General features: G+C 45.2%; 1 protein-coding gene across 1 annotated transcript in view; it reads right to left on the bottom strand.

The window, feature by feature from the left end:
• Positions 1-5,617: 5,617 nt before the first annotated feature.
• The window catches only part of BAALC (BAALC binder of MAP3K1 and KLF4), a 98,142-nt gene continuing 83,152 nt past the window's right edge, over positions 5,618-20,607 (bottom strand). Inside the window, exon 3 of the mRNA XM_068234906.1 lies at positions 5,618-7,450. Within this exon, the coding sequence (XP_068091007.1) occupies positions 7,337-7,450 (114 nt within the window). The 3' untranslated portion in view covers positions 5,618-7,336. The remainder of the gene's footprint in view (positions 7,451-20,607) is intronic.

The following is a 20,607-nucleotide window of genomic DNA, read 5'->3' as shown; positions in this document are numbered from 1 at the left end:
TTGGCAAGCCGGCTTCAATAGGGAAATTTGGGCGACAGGCGACGCCCATTAATTATTATTTTTTGCGGGTCTTTCCTCTGTTTTTAAGGCGGGGAAGCCAGCAAAAAAGAGCTCATTCGGGCGCCAAATTATTTATTTTTCGCTGTTTTTTTTTTCTTTCACTTTTCCATGTGGGGGAGGGGCAGTTAGATTTAGGCGTCAGGAAGGGTGTTTGTGTGTGTGTGTATGTGTGTGTGTGTGGGGGGGGGGGGCATTAGGCTTAAGTGCTGGAAAGGGAGTTTGTGCAGGGCGGTGGTTAGGGTTAGGTGCCTGGAACGGTGTTTATGCAGGGGGGGTCTTAGGGTTAGAAACCACCAGGGGGTTAGGGTTAGCACCACCAGGGGGTCTTAGAGTTAGGCACCACAAGGGGGTTAGGGTTTGGAACCACCAGGGGGTTAGGGTTTGGAACCACCAGGGGGTTAGGGTTAGGCATCACCAGGGGGGTTTAGGTTTAGGCACCACCAGGGGGGTCTTATGGTTAGGCACCACTGGGGAGTTAGGGTTAGGCACCACCAGAGTGGGTTAGGATAATGCATCGGTAGTTCTGTGTGAGAGTAGAATTAGGTTTAGCTATAGTAAAATATTAGTAACAACAAATTCCGCTATTTTGCTAACAAAAATTAACAGTTGAAATAGTAGAGTATCCGTAAATTTAGGTTTACGGGACACCAAAGCGTGAGGAGGAAGGGGGGCATGAACATTAGGGTGGTCCCACCAAAGGTGTGTTGGGGGCTCCGTGGTTTGCAGTTACACCCCTGCTTGTAAGCCTCAAGCCTTCTGAGAACTCCAAGTCCGAATACGTCCTGCCAGGCAGCCCTGGTGAAACTTTGAATACATCAGTAGGTTACAGTCATAGAGAAATTGGTTAGGTTAAAGAGGAACTTAACTAAATATAACTTAATATATACATTTGTTTATTTTTTTGTACAATTTCACTTTATAAATATTTAGTCAATGCTGCTTACTGTAAAATCTTTCCTCACCCCGATTTGCATTCTGAAATATAATCACAAATGGCAGCATCTTTACTGCTGGCGGTATGTCTTATACACCTGCATAAAGCTTCTGTCCAGTAACTCCATCCACCTTACCATTCAATTCTTTTACCTGGTGTTCCTCTCCAGTATGTATGGATTTAGCCACCAGGGTTTCCCATGATCCCTCCCACCCAGGCAGTCTCTAATTTGAGCTCCTCCCGTCTGGTCACTGTTACAGAACGATCCCATCCAGAACCACAAGGTGCAGCAACTCCTTCTTCCTCCAAGCTGTTCTTCTGTTAAACTGAACCAATCAAATCCTGCTGAGGTAAAATTTGATTGGTCCATTTTCAAACTGCATAAGTTTGCAAATTTTGCATAATCCTGCATCAACTCAATATAGGGATGGACTGTCAATAATGGGAAAACCGAGAACAAGAACAGAGGCTCCCATGAAACTTCCAGGTGTATATGAGGATCATCAGAATGTTCACAGTAGCCCCTACCCTTACTGTTCCTTGTGGGAGGTGCCAAATGAGTATTAATCATCTATTTATACCCAAAAGAGGTCACTCAGGGCCTATGATTGTCCATTGGGATTGTAAACAATGGCATTCACTGGCTGGAGCTACTGACACATGCAATTTTTGACTTTCAGTTCTAGAAAGTCATCCATTGGCCAACCTTTTCATCTTCTCCTGACTCATTATTGGTCAGTGAGACCAGCCACGAGAGCTACTGGACACTAGCATGCAGGGCAGCCATCGGGGGGGGGGGGGGGGGGGGGGAACAACTGACACTGCAGTGAGGGGCCCAGGGCTTCTGGGGGCCTTGGGCTCCTCCAAAGCGATGGAAGGGCCGCATGTGCTGACTGCGGGCCGGAGGATCACTAAGCAGCACATTGCACTCCAGCACTGAGAGAAGAGTGACATCAGCGCTTGAACGTGGGGAGTAGATGAGTGAGCCCGCTACAGCGGACCTTCTATACTGGGGCACCACCTATATCTGGCTACAGGCTACCTATACTGTGCCACCACCTATACCTGGCTACCTATGCTGGGACTGGAACCACCTATACCTGGATACCTATACTGGTGCACCACCTATACTTGGCTACCTTTACTGAGGGCACCACCTGTACCTGGCTACTTATACTGGGGCACCACCTATACTTGGCTACTTTGGCTACTTACACAGGGGCGCCTATAGCTTGCTACCTATACTGGGGGCACCTGTACCTGGCCAACCTATACTGGTCCACCATCCATACCAGGCTACCTTTACTGGGGGCAACTATACCAGGCTACCTATACTGGGGTCAACTATACCAGGCTACCTATACCGGGGCACCACTTGTGCCAAAGTCATGCACATTTTTCGTTGCAGCGCACCTTGCGCATGGACACAGGGGTGGGGTGGCTAGTGGGCGGGCATAGCAACCAGTGGGTGGGCCCAGGGAGGGGGGGGCAGGCCTGATGATGTGTGAGGGGCCCCAAAATGTCTGATGGCAGCCCTGCTAGCAGGGCATGGAGAAACCTAAAAAAGTATTTGTAGATACCTCTAAGAACCTGCCTATTATCCACTGTGCCAGATTGGAAGTTTCTTACTTTACAACCAGGAACTTGGCATGTTAGGAGTTGAGCAATACCTTCCTTATTTTTCCATCATGAGATGGCACAGATGGATGTGGAGAGTGGCCTGGAGTGGACTCACACCAAGGGAGGCCATGGGCTATAGAGGGCTGAAGGAAACCACAGGTCAGTATAACATTCCCCGGAAAGGTGGCGCAGGCACAGTCCGCAGGCACAGGCACAGGCACGCTCCCCCCAGTCACGCTCCCATTGTCAGGAGCATTCTGTGCCTGCACAGTAGTACTGTAGTACGGGAGCGAGATGGGGGCGTGTGCACAGCCATGCTGCACATGCCCAGAACACCCCAAATTGGAGGACTTTCCGGGGCGAATTGCCAAAGATCCAGACAACGCAGGAGCACGGCAAGGGAGCGATTAGCCTGGAGGGGGCTAGAGGAAGCCCCAGGTATGCATATTTTTTCTTTCCTGCCCGTCTTAGGTTTACATAGTAGTGGCTGTTCTTGTAGAGTATCGCGGTAGTGATACATCACTACCGCGTGGCTATTATAAGCAGCGACCGTTGCTTACTTGCCACTAGCATGCTTAGCATGAAGGGACTTAACATTAAAGAAAACCTGAACTGAAAATTAAAAGTCAAAATAAGCATACACAAGTCATATTTACCTTCCATGTAGTCTACTCCTCAGTGTCTTTCTCCTGTCCCGCGTCCTGTTTGTTCACTGTGATCAAGGGAATTTTCCATCCTCCATTTTGAAAATGGCCATTACCCATAACAGCTTTCTGGTCAGTACACTGTTAAACTGTAACATGGCCCACTTGAGCCATAGAGAAACATGGACATTACCTGGTACATCAGTTTTCCTCTCAGCAACTGACAGCAACTGATATTTTACTGACAGCAACTGATATATTTCACATCTGACAAAATATTGTCAGAACTGGAAGGGATCATTGTCAGAAGAAAATGGTGAGCTTCTGAGAGGAACTGATGGCAAGGTAACTATGTAATGTTCATTTGAAGTTACCTCATGTGTTTATTTTAAATAATTTTACTCAGTACAGGTTCTCTTTAAGGTGCATTGATTTTATAGCGTGAGTAACAGAAGATTGTTCACACTATTCACTTTAGTGAGTCAACCCCATGTTGACTATCACTTTGTATTGGCTGATGCTGAGTGGTGTATTCGGCTATGAAAGTGTAAGATATTTACAAATTATTTCCACCACAACAAAACTTACCCTCCTCCGTTACTTCCACGGCCAGGGAATACATCTGCCAGGGGTCATATAGCAAGTGTAGTCACCATAATCCACCCTCCCAGTAGTGGGGCCACCATGACTCCCTCAACCCCCCATAATAAGTGTGGTCACCACTACCCTGCCCTGGATTGTGGGCCAATACTGGAGGGAGTGAGGGCAAGAAGTTATGCCTTTGGTGATAGAAGTATAAGGCTTGGAACACATAAGGGGGGGTCTGCTGGCAATTTTTGCTCTTGACGCCACGCACATGCACAGAAAGTGCCCGGCAACAGGCGCGCAATCAAGGACGCGCACCGCCGGCCGAGCGCAGCCATACTACTCCGGGTCATAGCGACCCGGAAGTAGTACAGGGTGAGGGGTTCGCCGACATCTCTATACACTACAGGCCGATTCCCGTCCGATTTCAGCATGAAATATTCAGTGAATCGCCTGAGCCCGCCACGTTCGCACCGCCGATGCCCCCCAATGTATAAATATGCCCCGTGTGCATTTATTTGTTACCTATCCTGTTGCAGCCTCCTCGCGGTGTCCGTAACTTCCGGGCGGCTATCCGTACTTGCTACTGGCGCATAGAGTCTTACGTCAGACACTATGTGCCGTCGTCAGATAATATGTGCCAGTAGCGCATGCGGAATACCGCCTGGAGGTTACAGGACACCACACAGAGGCTGCAACAGGACAGGTAACGTATAAATGCACATGGGGGGCACATTTATACATTGCGGCGGGGGGTTCGTCGATCTCGTCGCTCTCTCGGAAATCACCGCTACAGCGCCGCACACCCAACCAAGCAACTTCGGCCCGACATCTTGCAGCATGCGCGATAGACAAAGCGACCAATTTATTTCCCGAAATTGGTCGCTTTGTCAGTCAGGCATGCACTTGGCGGCAACGATTTCATCAAATTCGATTATAATAATCGAATTGGATGGCCACCAAGTCGCCTGATGTATGGGCACCTTAACTGCTCTATGGCGATGTTAAGATATCGCTATAGTGCACGCTGTACAATGAGCTTTAAGCATAGTACCCACTTCCAATTTTGATTGTGTTGGTGATCTCTCATATTACATTGGGTTGGTAAAATTAGGCAATCATTATTCAATGACAATTAGATATGTGTATGCACTGCACCCATAGAGTGCGTACATATCCAATTTTGACTGGCCAATCACTAACCAACTTTATCGCTTCTGAGTAGTATGAGAGTTTACTGACAATCTGTTCATAACATTCAAAATCTATTGGCTCTCATACAACCTATCAATATAGAATGTTGTACGAGGCTTTTGTGCCTGGGGAAAAACAACTGACTTAAAAATTCTGCCGCCACTCATTGCTTTCTATCAGAGGCGGAATATGCCTGTATAGACCTCATACTGTCACCTGATATGATCACAAATGATGCTTTTGGTCATCAAATGGTCATCCCATGTCTAACTTTGTTGGGGTTTTGCATTATTACAACAGCAGAGTAAGACATTTTCTTCTTACAAAACCTAGCAGCTAAACCAGCAGATTTAGATTAAATAAAAATAAACATTCATTTGTAATATCTTATACATTCCTAATTTAAAAATAAATATACCAGTATTTACTGCTAAATAGAATAAATAAAATTGATATATTGAAAACACCATAAAATTCCCTTTAAGCCTGCAAAAGAAACAAAAAAAAAAACAAAAAAAACAACAACATTGACTAATAATTTCCATTTATAGATGGAGCTTACAATCAATTTATCGAAGGTGAGTGGGACTGTGCAGCTACAAATGTCTATAGCATAATAAAAGTGGCCTATTGGAAATAAAACTTTTAAAGGGACTCCGAGCACCTCTCATGGGTATGCCTTTAAGCCAGACGGCTTCCAACCAAGTCGTGCTGTGACCCCTCTGGAGGACCCTCTTGCAGTGGCCATGCGTGTCACTTCCTCTTCCTGCTTCATTCAGTGATGCACATCTCTAACAGAGAAGACAGGGGTGACCCGGGAGTTGTAACATAGCCAAGATGGTAGCTGCGATTTTTAAATTGAAATCGAACGAAAACTATTTGGTGTAGAACGGCTATTCAGGCATCAAATGAAAGAGGAGTGCACAAGGTACAGAAAGGTATGCATCTTTAAGTACTTTGCAGTACTGGTCGGAGTCTCTAGGCATACCCATGAGAGGTGCTCGGAGTCCCTTTAAAGTGGACCTGAACTCTTGCACAGGACATAGGGATAGAGAAATGCTCCTTGTGTGTATTTAATGAGTTAAGCCTCTGTAATTCCCCCTCATCTGTGACTCATCAAAACTGTAATTTGATCTTTCAGCTGTGTCAGCTGGCTGCCTCAGCAGAGCAGCAAATTTGTAAACACACCATATGTTAACCATATGTCTGCTTCCATGAAAGCAAGAAGTAGACACACTGCAGATTTATTGCAGCATTTCTATCAGCTGTAACAAACAAAATGTTATTATGCTGTCACTTATGTTTTAGAGCAGAGAGGAAATCCTGAGTTCAGGTCCACTTTAAATTCTGTCTCTTATGGAAAATAAAACCCTGTCCTTCAGTTACCATGGCAGAACATAGGACATCATTATTGGTGTTATTAGCCCCAGTGGATCAACTTGGTGAACCACTTATGTCGTTTTTTGTCATTAACACGGTGACATCGTGTCTGGACTCGCTCGTGACTTCTCCAACACCTTCTCCTCTGTCCTACCAAGCAAAGCAAAAATAGAATCTATGTAGCACCTCCAGGACTTGGAGCCAATCACAGAACAGCTTGCCATTAACTAATGGTGTAGAGAGATAGAGAGAGAGAGATTTGGCTTAGCGGTTAAAGAAGTTGTCACTTATTGCATGCAGAATCCAAGCCATTGAAAATATACACAGCCACTTACAGGAGAAGGTAAATCACAAGACACGGGTCTCTATTCCGATGTTCAAAACAGTAAGGAGAACAAAACCAAAAGCAAAACAAAAATAAAACAGAAAACAAGAAACTCGCACAACTGTTTTGGTTATCAGGCAAGTATTTCCCTTGAAGGGAGGCTAAAGCGGAATATATAAATTGGATTTATAGGAAGTAATCGTCAAAGCCTTATCTATTTCATAATGAAAGCAGAATCCTAAGTATCATGCCTGTGCTCAATAAAGAACGCTCAAGGCTAGAACAACCTGGAACAGTTTATCCTCTGTGGTGTCTCTCATCGTTATAGCGACAGCTGTAAATGTCTCTCTTCCCTGCTTCTCACCACCGCTAAGTCTTCTTCTCCTCCAAGAAAGGCCTCCTCACTGCTTCCATTTGCTTGGCGTAAGAGCCACTTGGTATATCCACTTTCAAATGAGAAGGAAAAACTCTTCTCTAAAATAATTAGCAAATGTGAGATTCTCCCCAGATTCCGTTTTTCCAGACGTTCAAACTCTTCAATTAAAGTGCTCAAATGATTCTTAACACGTCCCCGTGGGTCTCCTCTCTTCGCAGTTAATTGACACAGTTCTCTGTAATGCGCCCATCCGTGTCCATCGGTCTTATGTTTTTTGATAGGTTGATTGTCACTTCTTTCTTGGCCATCCGTTTGCTGTCCCTCTTGGCCTGCTGAAAATAACAGGAGTTGTCATGAGACACAAAGGAAATATCTTCTGTTTTATGGATGGAAAAACATGCACACGAACTATAGAAGGCAAACTAATGTAAGTTAAAGCAAATCTAAAGTGTATTTAAAGTGGATCTGAGACAACCTGTTACTCATTGCCTAATTGTGTTCCTTTCATATAGTTTATAGGGCATTCCTCAAGCCAAATGTTTTTTTTTTTGTTTTAATACTCTAATTCCCTATAAACTAAACAAGCCTCGCCCACAGCTTCTCCAGAGTGCATTGGCACTCTCAGACCCATGTAGCAAGGGCTTATGGGAGCTCAGTCTGGGCAGGAGGAGGTTACTAGCCTGAGATTTCAGAGGCAGAGGGGAGGAGGGAGGAGGAGAGGGAAGTGAAGTTTTCACAGGCTGAGGGGTGGAGATGCAGAGCAGCTTGACTGTGTGTAATGTGACAAACAGAACATGGCCGCTCTCATTGTATCACAGGAATAAATAATCATAAACGATTGGGGCTGTTTGCAGCTAGATTTGCTGTGTAAACTATCTAAACTTTAGATAAGATATATAGACAAGTTACTTGTCATAGTCAGTTTTTCATCTCAGATCAGCTTTAAAGTGTACCTGAGATGGGGCCACAGCAATAAAATATACATACCTGGGGCTTCCTCCAGCCCCCTCCGGCCTAACCGCTCCAACGCCGTTCTCTTCTGACTCCCCGTTTGCCTGCAACTGGCACCAGAAAATCCTCCATTTGGGGCCAGTCGGTGCATGCGCAGTCGGGCTAGGCGCGCTTCCGTCACTGCGAGCATTCTGCGTCTGCGCAGTAGCACTGCACAGGTGCAGAGTGCATGTGTGGCTGGGCCGCGCATGTGCAGGTGCCCCCGGACCAGAGGACTTTCCGGGGCCAACTGAAGGCTAACTGGGAGTCAGAAGAGGACGGCGAGGGAGCGATCAGGCCGGAGGGGGCTGGAGGAAGGCCCGGGTATGTATATATTAAATACTAAATAATAATAATAATTATTGCTGTGACCCCATCTCAGGTTGCCTTTAAAATAAAAAAAACATGAGAGGGAAGGCCCCGGGCCCTTTTGAGCCTTCCTGTTCCTCTCACGGTGCCCTCATTCCAGCGCTGTCTCCCCTATTCAAATCTCACACCGCGGGAAGCTTCGGAAGTGCTTGGGAGCTCAAGTGCAATAGGCAGTTCCATACTGTGCATGTGCAACTGCGTGAGAGCGCGCATGTGCACTATGGACCCACCCATCTTCTGAAGCACTCCGAACCCTCCTGCAGCAGAAGAGAGCATTCTCCAACCCATTGCTCGGTGACTGCTACTGGGGAAGACAGCACTGGAATAAAGGGACCAGGAGAGGATTGGGAAGGCTCTATAGGACCCAGAGCCTCCCCCCTCCTTAGGTAAGTATCTGTTTTTTTATTTAAAAAATGCTTCAGGTTCACTATAGACAAGACACAGAACATTTATATTGTGCTTTTCTCCTTGCGGACTCAAAGCGCCAGAACTGCAGTCACTAGGACGCGCTCTATAGGCAGTAGCAGTGTTAGGGAGACTTGCCTAAGGTCTCCTACTGAATAGGTGCTCGCTTACTGAACAGGCAGAGCCGAGATTCAATCCCTGGTCTCCTGTGTCAGAGGCAGAGCCCTTAACCATTACACCATCCAGCCACAGCTTTAAAGGTCCACTATCGTGAAAATGTCAAATTTCAAATAAATACATACATACATACATACATACATACATACATACATACATACATACATATACTGTAAATGTACATTTCTCCTAGAATACAATAAACTATATAGTACCCTTTTCCTATGTTGTGGTCACTTACAGTAAATAGTGAAAATCTGTTTTGGACTAGTGCTTCTCTTCATGGGGGAATCCAGGGTTTTATTTTTTATTTACAAAAGTACTTACTGACCTGCAGTAGGTTAGTCCAACTGCCAGAATAGTGTGCAAGCGAGTAGGCAAGCTGGCTGATAATGTTTGTATAGATCTTTTCTAGGTTGTGCTTTTCTAAAGGATAAAGGTAATAGTGAGAATCCACCATGAGCAGATTGACTAGTCCAAAGTCGATTGGATCTGTCAGCTTTTTACTGCCTTCTGTAAGTGATAGCAACATGGAAAAAAAGGTACTTTATAGTGCATTTTACTTTGAGAGAAATGTACATTTTACTGTAATAATACATTTGCCCCAATTTCATTTCTATTATAGTCACTGCTAATAGCGCTAAGCCTTTCCCTGTTTAGTACGCTGTTATGGGCGATTATAGAACATTATAAAGTGAACTATGATGAGATATTTTGGGGATTCTTAGAATTATGCAGAGATTTGCATAGATCACTAAACCATTTGAATCAGTTCTTTCTCTGCAGAGCGTGTCTTTCCCACGACAGTCCTACAGAATCAGCCGCTGAACAGCGACACTCAGGAGAATAATCCTCAGTGAGGCTTCAACAATAGATGAGCAGTTTGTCAGAGGCTCCCAGCATGGCTGAAATGTAGCCATTTATTTTTCACCCATCAAGTCGCATCGATAATGTCACTGCGTTTTATCCCGGGGAGATGCTGCCCTTTGTGCTGTCGCTATTGAATTTTAGGATCAAGGAGGGGATTTTCCAAAAGGCTGCGAATCCACCGGCAGATGCCGATTACTGAAACTGTCCAAGTTTATTTCACACTTCTTTACATTGCTGGCATCAAACGATTCATATTCCTAAAGATTTGTGCCCACATTCAATGTGTGTCACCTTTAATGCAAAGCTCCCACTGCTCCCAAATGTCCCTCTTTTGGAGGGATAGTCTCTCTTTGGGAGCCCTGTCCCTCTGTTCCTCTTTCTTCCTCATTTGTCCCTCTTTCAGGACTTTGTCCCTCTTTCTATGTAAATATATATATTTCTCTACTACAAAATGTGTTTGGAGCAGGTAAACCAGTTTTATTCCTTTGGGTGATGGTAACTACAAGAATATAGGTGGCCTGTTTACCACCGTGGTGAAGTTTTACAGACTGTTTATTATATTACACTGTATTTGAAGATCTGCGCTGATTTGTACTATAATTCTTGAGACTTTGGACATGTCTATCCTCATCAGCATTCAATTGTATAGTCCCCGTTGGCTCTGATAGGCCTGGAACCCACTGAAATCCGCAAACGCAAAACGCAACCGCTAGCGTTTTGTCTGAGCGGTTTGCAAGCGGATTCATGCGCGTTTTCGGTCGCGTTTTGCAACAGTGTATTTTTTTCTTCAGCGGTTGTGTAGCGTTTTGCGTTTCGCGTTTTTATCCTGATTGGTCCTGTGAATTATTTTTAAATTTGTTACAGTGTGCTGAACCGCAAAACGCTAGCAAAACCGCTCAGTTTAGGTTTTGCTGAGCGTTTCTGCTAGCGTTTCAATACTTTACATTGAAGCGCTAACGCTCCCAAAATGCTGCACGTCCTGCGTTTGCGTTTCTGGGAAACGCAAACGCTCCTGTGGAAGTTGCCCCATCCATTAACATCAGCTGAGCGTTTTGGCAAACTGCTAGCGTATCGCAGCGCTGCCAAAATGCTCAAAAAACGTTCTTGTGGGTTCCAGCCCATAGAGTTTCTTTTTTCCATGATCAGAGAGATCACACTGCTTGGTCTTAGATCATGCTCTGAGTGCTGAGCCTGCATAATGGGGATTAGCGCTTACACAAAAGTGTGCAGCCATGCACAGCGCAGTCAGTGAATTAGCATTCCTGCTGCATGAGGTATGTGCTGCAGAAACATTAAATAACAATGCAGTGGTGGGAAGGGGTTAAAGGGCGCTCCATTAACTTCCTCCACTACCGAGCGGCCTCTGCTCCAATTTATGGGTTCGTCAGCTCTAAAAGAGAAGCAGCAAAAGGGATAAAAATGGGCTGGGATTACAAGTGTAGAATTAATCAGGTTCCTGAAACCCTGTTATACGCTGAAAGCGAAAATGTTCAATCAGAAGTTGATTTCAACAAATTTAATGAGCTCATGTCTTCCAGATGGGTAACTGGGTATTCTGAGCACATCCGTGGCTTAACGGATCACTGTAATGAAAAGCTGTAAAATGTAAAGCCTATGTGTACACATACCTGTGAGCTTCAGTTCCTCTACAGAGGTAAATGGACATTAAGGGGTTGATTCAACAAGACAAATAGCATGCCTTCTCAGAGTTAGCACACTTTATCAGAGCTAACACTCCATATCAGTGTTAACACGCCTTATCAGAGTAGCATAGCGAGCGCTATGAACTTATTATGCCTGCTAATTAGCAATGACGAGAGCTCCACTCGTCCTGCCCTGAGTCCCTGCGGGTCCAATCACTTTAAAGGACATTATCCCTGCACTTTGATTGGCCCAATAGGCTGTCTGTCACTTGACAGGAAACTTGACAAGCAGCCTATTGGGCCAATCAAAGTTTGTAGTGCTCGCTATGCTATGCTGATAAGGCGTGTTAACTCTGATAAGGCATGTTAACTCTGATAAGGCACACTATTTGTTATAGTGAATCAACCCCTTAATGCCCATTTAGCTGCATTGAAAAGGATCCTATTTTATAAACAGGATCCATTCACACTTTTGGGTCTGCAAAGGATTCGTTGGATCCATTGTGGTAAGTGGAACGCACTCTTGTGTAGTCTGTGATTTTCCCTGGAGAGCGGATACTTCTTCCGTATAGCCTATGGTGAAAATGCATCTGCCCCCGACTCCACCCAAACTACAAAAAGACCATCAGATGGGCCCTAAACTGTCAGTTGCGGCTGGTTGTCGGAGTCTGCCTCAAGCGGAAGCCTGGCCTGATCTACATGTTTCAGAGTGACCTGTACACACTGAAAATTGCAAATGCAGTGTGGTGCGATTGCGTTTTTTAATCAAATTTCTACTTTTTCTGGTTTCCTGATTGTTTAACTAAAAATATGCAATGAAAAATCACATGCATTCAATTTTTCATTCGTTTTTTCAAGCATCGCGTTTAAAAAGCGTACAGTCACTGCGATTGCGTTTTCCTAAAACCGCATCGCACCACTTTGTGCAGGTCATCAAGATTTTCATGATTTTTAAAAAAGCATCTGATTTTAAAAAACGCAGCGCAAATGCAGCAGTTTGTACAGGCTCTAAGGCCCCATTCACACTGGGGACCACGAAACGTCCCAGTTATTCGGCCAGTCAGTACAGGCGCAGTCTGGCCACACGCTTTCCCCCTTCGAAACCCTGCGACCGGGAGTGTTTTGTGCCTGCGCAGTAGTATTGCATAGCTGCAGAACGCTCCAACAGGAGCGCACATGGCCAGTCTACTCATGCGCACTACGCCCCGACTGCCTGAAGTACTGGGACCCATAGCGGAAGATCCAGCTGGCAGAGGAGGACGGCAAGGGACCGATTAACCTGAAGGGGGCTGGAGGAAGCCCCAGGTATGTGTGATTTTTTTTTTCTTTATCTCAGGTATACTTTAACCTTACTAGCGTTATGACTATTTCTAGATATAGGGTCTAAAAGCCATGCAATTTGTTCACAATCTTTTAGACCCTAAAAACAAGAAAACAAACATACCACAGCGTGATCTGCAGCAGCTCCTGCATATAACTCACTCAGGCACGGGATTACCGCTCTGAGCTGCAGATTTCTGTCCCGAGCCTGACTCGGGATTACCGCTATGGAGGCTTTGAATTGGCCACAAGGATTTCCTATTCCTTCCTCCTATGGCAGGTAAGGCACAGATCACACTGCTGTGTTGTTCAGCACAGTCAGATCAAACAATGCTTTATGCCTAGTACATACGATGCAATTTACCATCAGATTGACGGTCAAATCGATTATTTTCCAATAAGATTTCTGATCGTTTTTCTGATCCATTTTGCATAGAAGCAGGGATGGTCGTAGGCAGCCAACTTCGCTACGCTGGAACTACGCGTATTTTTACGCAAATACGCTTCGCAATCTATGGCTCCGAAATCAGCCACTTCGCTACGTTAGCATACCGTAGACTACGCATTAAAATACGCAAGCTTCACGTATTGCGTAGCGTAGTTGATGCGACCGCTTATGCCCTTATGCGGAAAAATTTCCGCAATAATCTGCTAACTATGCGCATACACAAACTAATTTAAGCATACATTCCAACATCCAATGCGGAATTGTATGCGTACAAAAGGCAATGAAATTTCTGCGCATGTGCAATGACCCATATAAATGCAGTTACTGCACGCGTAGTTGACTTCGCAATACATACGTCAACTACGCGTAGCGGGCGAAGCTACGCATAGCGGGACTACGACTACGCGGAAATGCGTAAGTGTAGTTGTTAATCTTCGCCTACGAACTACGATGCGTAGTTGCGTACTGCGATGCGTAGATTCGCGCTGGCGTAGTTTACGAGCAACCCTGCATAGAAGTGATTGGAAAACAGATCAGAAAAATGATCGGAAATCAGATTGTGTATATTAGGCATTATTAGGCTATAACATTTTTTTTTTTTACCTTTACAAGTACAGTTAATTCATTTCAACCTTCAAAGCCAATGACCCCTTAAAAGAGATTTGAAGACTTAAACAGATTATCTTATTGCTAATGGACCTAAAGGCTATGATAATTAGCAAAGCAAATGTAATTATTCTAATTAAAGTGCAGAAGTAGAATTTGATGTCAGTGGATGGAAGGCCAAGCCTAGTCTGTGTCTGTCTGACTGGTTATCAAGACATAAAATCTCATTAAAGGAAACCTGACATAGCATAAATGAAAGAATTGATATACTTACCTGGGGCTTCCTCCAACCTCATGACCTCTGATTCCTCCCTCGCTGTCCTTCCCAGTGGCTCTGTTGTCCTATAATTTTGCCCGGTAATCGGGTGTTGGTTGTACCAGATAGTATTGCTCAGGCACAGAACACTCCCGGTGACAGGAGCGCAATGGGTTTGTGCGCTGTGGGGCGCGACTGAAGCCTGATTGCCAGGTGGGATTATAGAACAAGGGAGCCACCGGGAAAGGAAAAATAACTGATACTTACCTGGGGCAGGTAAGTATCAATTATTTTATTTATGCTATCTCAGGTACACTAGAGCTTGTTCACACCTAGGGCGTTTTGCATTTTTTTTTTTGAGCGCCGGCGATTTAAAAAAAAAAACTCGCTTGTGCAATGAATCCTTATGGGATACTTTATATCTGAGCGTTTTGTCAGCTTTCTGCTCAGCAAATCGCTGCATGGACCATTTTTAAGGCGATTTTGCTACAGTGTGTTAGAAATCACCTTTTGCTCCGGCACCAGCACCCCCTTAGAGGTGCACCTCACAAAATGTGAGCTGACTCGACTCTCCTCACAGAAAGCATTATAGGAGATAGACTTTCTTAGGCATCTTCAAAGTGGATGGAGTTTATTCAGCCAATAGATATACAGATACAGTTCGTTACATCTTAGCAAAGCTGATTCTTGCGTTGCGTTACAGCTTCGTGATTACCTTCCTGCTGAAGGTAATCAGGTCATCTTATGTCTATACAACGTTACATCTAGACTACCTATGTACAGCATATATTATATCAGATTACATAAATAAAGGAAAGTAATTAGGGTTCCAGTCAGCAGATAGAGAGCATGAAAGTAAGAGCGCCCTCCGTTGGCCCATCCTGAACCTTAATACTGACCAGGAAAGAGTTAACTGTGTCATCATCTGAACCATCTATAATTGGTTCAGATCCCTTGTGATGTCATGATACACACCTACTCAATTAATATTCTATGAGTCCCCTTGTCCCAGTTGCAGGAATGTTATGTTTTGTAAATATGGCCTATGTTGATTGTTCCCGTAGTCCATTTGTCTGGGGCAGTGTAGGCCTGTGGCCTTCCTTCAGGAACATGTTCTCAGTATCTGCTTGCATCATCTGCTTCAAGCAGACACTGAGATGCTTCTGCCTGCATCACGAAAACTCTATTTAAAGGTATACTCTGGAACAAGCCTTTTACCTAAAACTCAGTCCAAATAACTGAGGCCTACTTAAATTATAACACAGTGGAAGGTATAGGAAAAGCGCAAAACGCTCACAAAATCGCTTTATGCGGCAATTACTTTTGCGCTTTTAAGAATGAATACAGTACATTGTATTTATTATTTTCCGGGTCAAAAAGTTCATTTCCTGACTTGAAGTGAAAAAACAAATTGCTCTGCAAAAGCGCTCTGAAAAGAGCTTTTCAAAAAATCGTAGCGTGAAGGTAAGCACGAAATCGCAAAACGCTGGCCTCAGCGATTGCGATTTTAGATGTGACCAAACCCTTAGGCTGGACTGTAGGCACACAGCTAAATGCACAGATGATATAAAGTATGCGAAAAGTCTTGCCTGCCAACCAATTCTGTTAAAGTAGAATGCACCCATTTCCCTGCTTCAGCCTCTGTTCCCTGGTCCGTCTCCAGGTAATGTGTAGATGCATGGCACACGGCACACAGCACATTAGGTTACCAACTAGTATGCCAGGCTGTTTCAGCAGTCCATCCTGCCCTCTGCCCCAGTGGAAGGAGAGCATGCTGTGTCCAAAAGTCAAGCAGGTCGCAGTGTTGGAGTAGGAGAGGATATCCCTAGGGGCTTTATCTGGATTTACAGCTACTTCTGCGACTGGGTAATAAGCAAATGCCTGGAATACAGATCGATTTGCCCAGTTTGCATTGCATATTAAAAAAAATGCATTTTTTAATACTTGCACCTACTCACAGTGTAAGGAACATTACAATGACCTGAGCACCTCCCCATAAGAGAGGCTTGTAATAGAGAGTGCCATTGGGGGGCGGGGATGATCTTCTAGGTACCCCCGGTCTGAATGAGATGCACTATCTTACGTGGTGCACGACCACAGAGACTGGTGTTTGAAGGTATCATGCACCTCTGATGGTCAGGAGCGCGCAGCACCGCCAGTAACTTGAAGCTGTGGCCGCTCCCTGGAGAACATGGCAAATCCCATATGGAATGGAGGCAAGAGGAACAGCACCCCGTAAGTAACGCCGATCACCCCAACCAACATTTTTGTCATGCACAGGTTCTCAGGTTCCTTTAATCACTTCAGCCTTCAGTGTTTTTTCACCTTTTCACCTTATGCATCCAAGCGATTTTCACCTCCCATTTATTTGTCAATAACTTTATCACTACTTACTGTATTACGGGGGGGGGGGGGGGGAGGCCATGCTTGCTATGGGGGTGATGGACTTGCTATGGGTGGAGTGAAGAGGTAAGGTGGCCATACATCAGCCGACCAACCAACCAATTAACCATCTGATTCAATTATTATAATCGAATTGGATGAAAATTGGTGCTGCCAAGTACCAGCCCGACTGACAAAGCAACCAATTTCGGGACAGAAATTGGCCACATGGTCAATCGCGCATGCTGCAAGATGTCGGGCCGAAGTTGGTTGGTCGGGTGCATGGAGGTGCGGCGGGCGATTTGCGAACGAGTAACGAGACGAAAAAACCCCCGCCGCTGCCGCCGCAAAGTATGAATGTATGTAGTGTGTGTGCATTTATACATTACCTGTCCGGTGTCAGCCTGCACGCGGTTTCCATCCATCTCTCCGGGTTCCGGCGAGATGGACGGACACCATGCGGAAGCTGCTACAGGACAGGCAATGTATACATTCACACACACTACATACATTTATACATTGTGGCTGCAGCGGTGAGGCGAACGGCGACAAATTTTATCTCTAATCAGATTTGATTAGAGATAAATTTGTCTTTTGGTCGAATCTGCCCATAATCTTCTGATGTATGGCCACCTTTAGGCCTCTTGCACACTGCATGCATTTCCGATTCCGATTCCACTTTTTAATTGTTTTTTTACATCCGATTCATATTTTTAATCTTTACTGCATGCTGCATTTTCTGATCCGTTTTTCTGTTGAATGTATTCAGGGAAAATCGGAATGGAAAATCAGAATCGGAATCAGAATCGGAAAACGGATTTGCAGTGTGCAGGGAGCCTAAAGGTGGCTACTAACGGTCCAATTTCTAGCGAAAGATTGTTCGAGCGATCAGAAATTCTGATCAGGAGTGAAATTTTGTAAATAAATCGTTCACTACACCATCAACGAACCAATCTTTACTTCCTATCTATCACGACCACCACGAAAATCCAAATTTTCGTTCGACGAAAATTCATTCGGGCGACATTTTTTTCACTCGTTCATAATCGATTGTGTCCACCAATGGAGATTATTTACAACCAATCCAATCAGAATTTCTGATCGCTCTAACGATTTTTCGCTAGAAATTGGACCGTTAGTGGCCAGCTTTAGAGATTGTTGTACTCGCCACACTTTGCTGTGGGTGGGGGCGTTTCTAGACATGCTAGGCATGGCGAAGAGTACATCAAGTCTGGTCGCTATTTGAACACCTTTACTCCAATCTCCCTTAGTTGGGAGCTCGGTGTCAGTGCTAGTGACACCATTAGTGACGCCATTGTTGCATATACTTTTCTGTGATTCAGCACCTGAACCACACAAAATGAACCCCCCCTCCCAACCTGCTCATACTCATAGTGAAGGATATCAGCAAGTTGGTAACTGATAAGCCAACACCTTGCTTCTCCTCTGCTGCAACCAAGCTTGACTAGCGATGCTGTGACATAAGGGCCTTGATTCACTAACCGGCGCTAAGCCGGTTAGTGAGCCTTAACACTGTGTGGGCGCAAACCAGGGCATTAGGTTGTTTGCGCCAACACATCGCACACAGCACAGTGCACTTCGTGCGCAGCGCCGATAATGGCGCGCGGCGGGACGATAACGTTGCACCCACTGCGCTGGAAACGTCGCTCCCGGTGCACCAAAAAACGGGGCATCGGGTGTGCCTGTAGCAGCCCAACCCAATGCGGCGTTTTCGGCGACGTTTCCAGGGCAGCGGGTGCGACGTTATCGTCGTACTGCGCGCCATTATTGGCGCATCACACTGCGCGCGAAGTGCACGGTGCTGTGTGCGATCTACTTTTCAGGCACTAAGTGGCTTTTCACTCCGGCGCTAAAACTTAGTGCCAGTTAGTGAATCAAGCCCAATGTGTAACATGATGGGATCATCATAGTGCCTACTCCTTCTAACACACAGGTAGCTGATTCATTCAAATTCAGCTACTTTAACTGAAGCCATAGGAAAGTGCTTTAATCGGGCTTCTTAAGATGACTAAATGGTATCATTCAGTGATTTTTACTGTATTGCCATTGGAAAGAGACGCTCTCATACCAGCAGTATTTCCACGTGTGAATTCCTGTCTGCCAAATGAAAAGCAGTAATGTACTGATAAACATTAGACTTTCATATATTTTAGATTCATTACACACAACTGAAGTAGTTCAAGCCTGTGGCACTGCTCAGGTGTTATGGAGGCCCGGATGCTTCGATAGCGGCCTTAAGCTCATCCAGAGTGTTGGGTTTTGCGTCTCTCAACTTTCTCTTCACAATATCCCACAGATTCTCTATGAGGTTCAGGTCAGGAGAGTTGGCAGGCCAATTGAGCACAGTAATACCATGCTCAGAAAACTATTTACCAGTGGTTTTGGCACTGTGAGCAGGTGCCAGGTCGTGCTGAAAAATGAAATCTTCATCTCCATAAAGCTTTTCAGCAGATGGAAGCATGACGTGCTCCAAAATCTCCTGATAGCTAGCTGCATTGGCCCTGCCCTTGATAAGACACAGTGGACCACCAACACTAGCAGCTGACATGTCACCCCAGACCATCACTGACTGTGGGTACTTGACACTGGACTTCAGGCATTTTGGCATTTCCCTCTCCCCAGTTTTCCTCCAGACTCTGGCACCTTGATTTCCAAATGACACGCAAAAGTTGCTTTCATCCGAAAAAAGTACTTTGGACAACTGAGCAACTGTCCAGTGCTGCTTCTCTGTAGCCCAGGTCAGGCGCTTCTGCCGCTGTTTCTGGTTCAAAAGTGGCTTGACCTGGGGAATGCGGCACCTGTAGCCCATTTCCTGCACACGCCTATACACGGTGGCTCTGGATGTTTCTACTCCAGACTCAGTCCACTGCGTCCGCAGGTCCCCTAAGGTCTGGCATCGGTCCTTCTCCACAATCTTCCTCAGGGTCCGGTCACCTCTTCTCGTTGGGCAGCGTTTTCTGACACACTTTTTCCTTCCCACTGAGGTGCCTTGATACAGCACTCTGGGAACAGCCTATTCGTTCAGAAATTTCTTTCTGTGTCTTACCCTCTTGCTTGAGGGTGTCAATGATGACCTTCTGGACAGCAGTCAGGTCGGCAGTCTTACCCATGATTGCGGTTTTGAGTAATGAACCAGGCTGGGAGTTTTTAAAAGCCTCAGGAATCTTTTGCAGGTGTTTAGAGTTAATTAGTTGATTCAGATGATTAGGTTAATAGCTAGTTTAGAGAACCTTTTCATGATATGCTAATTTTTTGAGATAGGAATTTTGGGTTTTCATGAGCTGTATGCCAAAATCATCAATGTTAAAACAATACAAGGCTTGAATTGTGTGTAATGAATCTAAAATATATGAAAGTCTAATGTTTATCAGTACGTTACAGAAAATTATGAACTTTATCACAATATGCAAATTTTTTGAGAAGGACCTGTATATCTATATCTATCTATCTATCTATCTATCTATCTATCTATCTATCTATCTATCTATCTATCTATCTATCTATATATATCTATCCGTGTTTCCCCAGAAGTAAGACAGTCTGAATCTTATATTTCTATGAACACACAAGTTCCTGTGCTGTGTGTCATCCTGCCTTCCCCACTGTGCTGCCTCTTCCTCTGCTGGATCCACCTCTTGTGTGCCCCTGTGTCCCCCTTGTACCTTTAGCGTCCTCCTGGTGTCCCCCTCTATACCGGTGTCTTCCTTGATCCCCTAAACTCCTGTGTCCCATATAACCCTATGTCCTCCGATGTCCCCCTGCATCCTCCTTTTGCCCCTAGCTCCATGTTGTGCTGCCCCTCATGTTCTCCAATGTCTCCCTAATCCTCTTCTTCCCCCCAGCTCCATGCTGCTCTGTCCCCGATCTTCAGCCCATGGGGAAGAAGTACGGCAACTTGTGTTTCTACTGGAGCCGATGATCTCGTAGGCGGGACAATGGCTCTGTTATCGGGCTGATCACTGCACTCGCTGCGTAGCAGCAAGTGCAGTGATTGACCCAATG

This window comes from Hyperolius riggenbachi, chromosome 5 (assembly GCF_040937935.1).
Source record: "Hyperolius riggenbachi isolate aHypRig1 chromosome 5, aHypRig1.pri, whole genome shotgun sequence".
In the NCBI taxonomy this organism is placed as follows: Eukaryota; Metazoa; Chordata; class Amphibia; order Anura; family Hyperoliidae; genus Hyperolius; species Hyperolius riggenbachi.
This window is presented reverse-complemented; position numbering and strand designations above follow the sequence as displayed.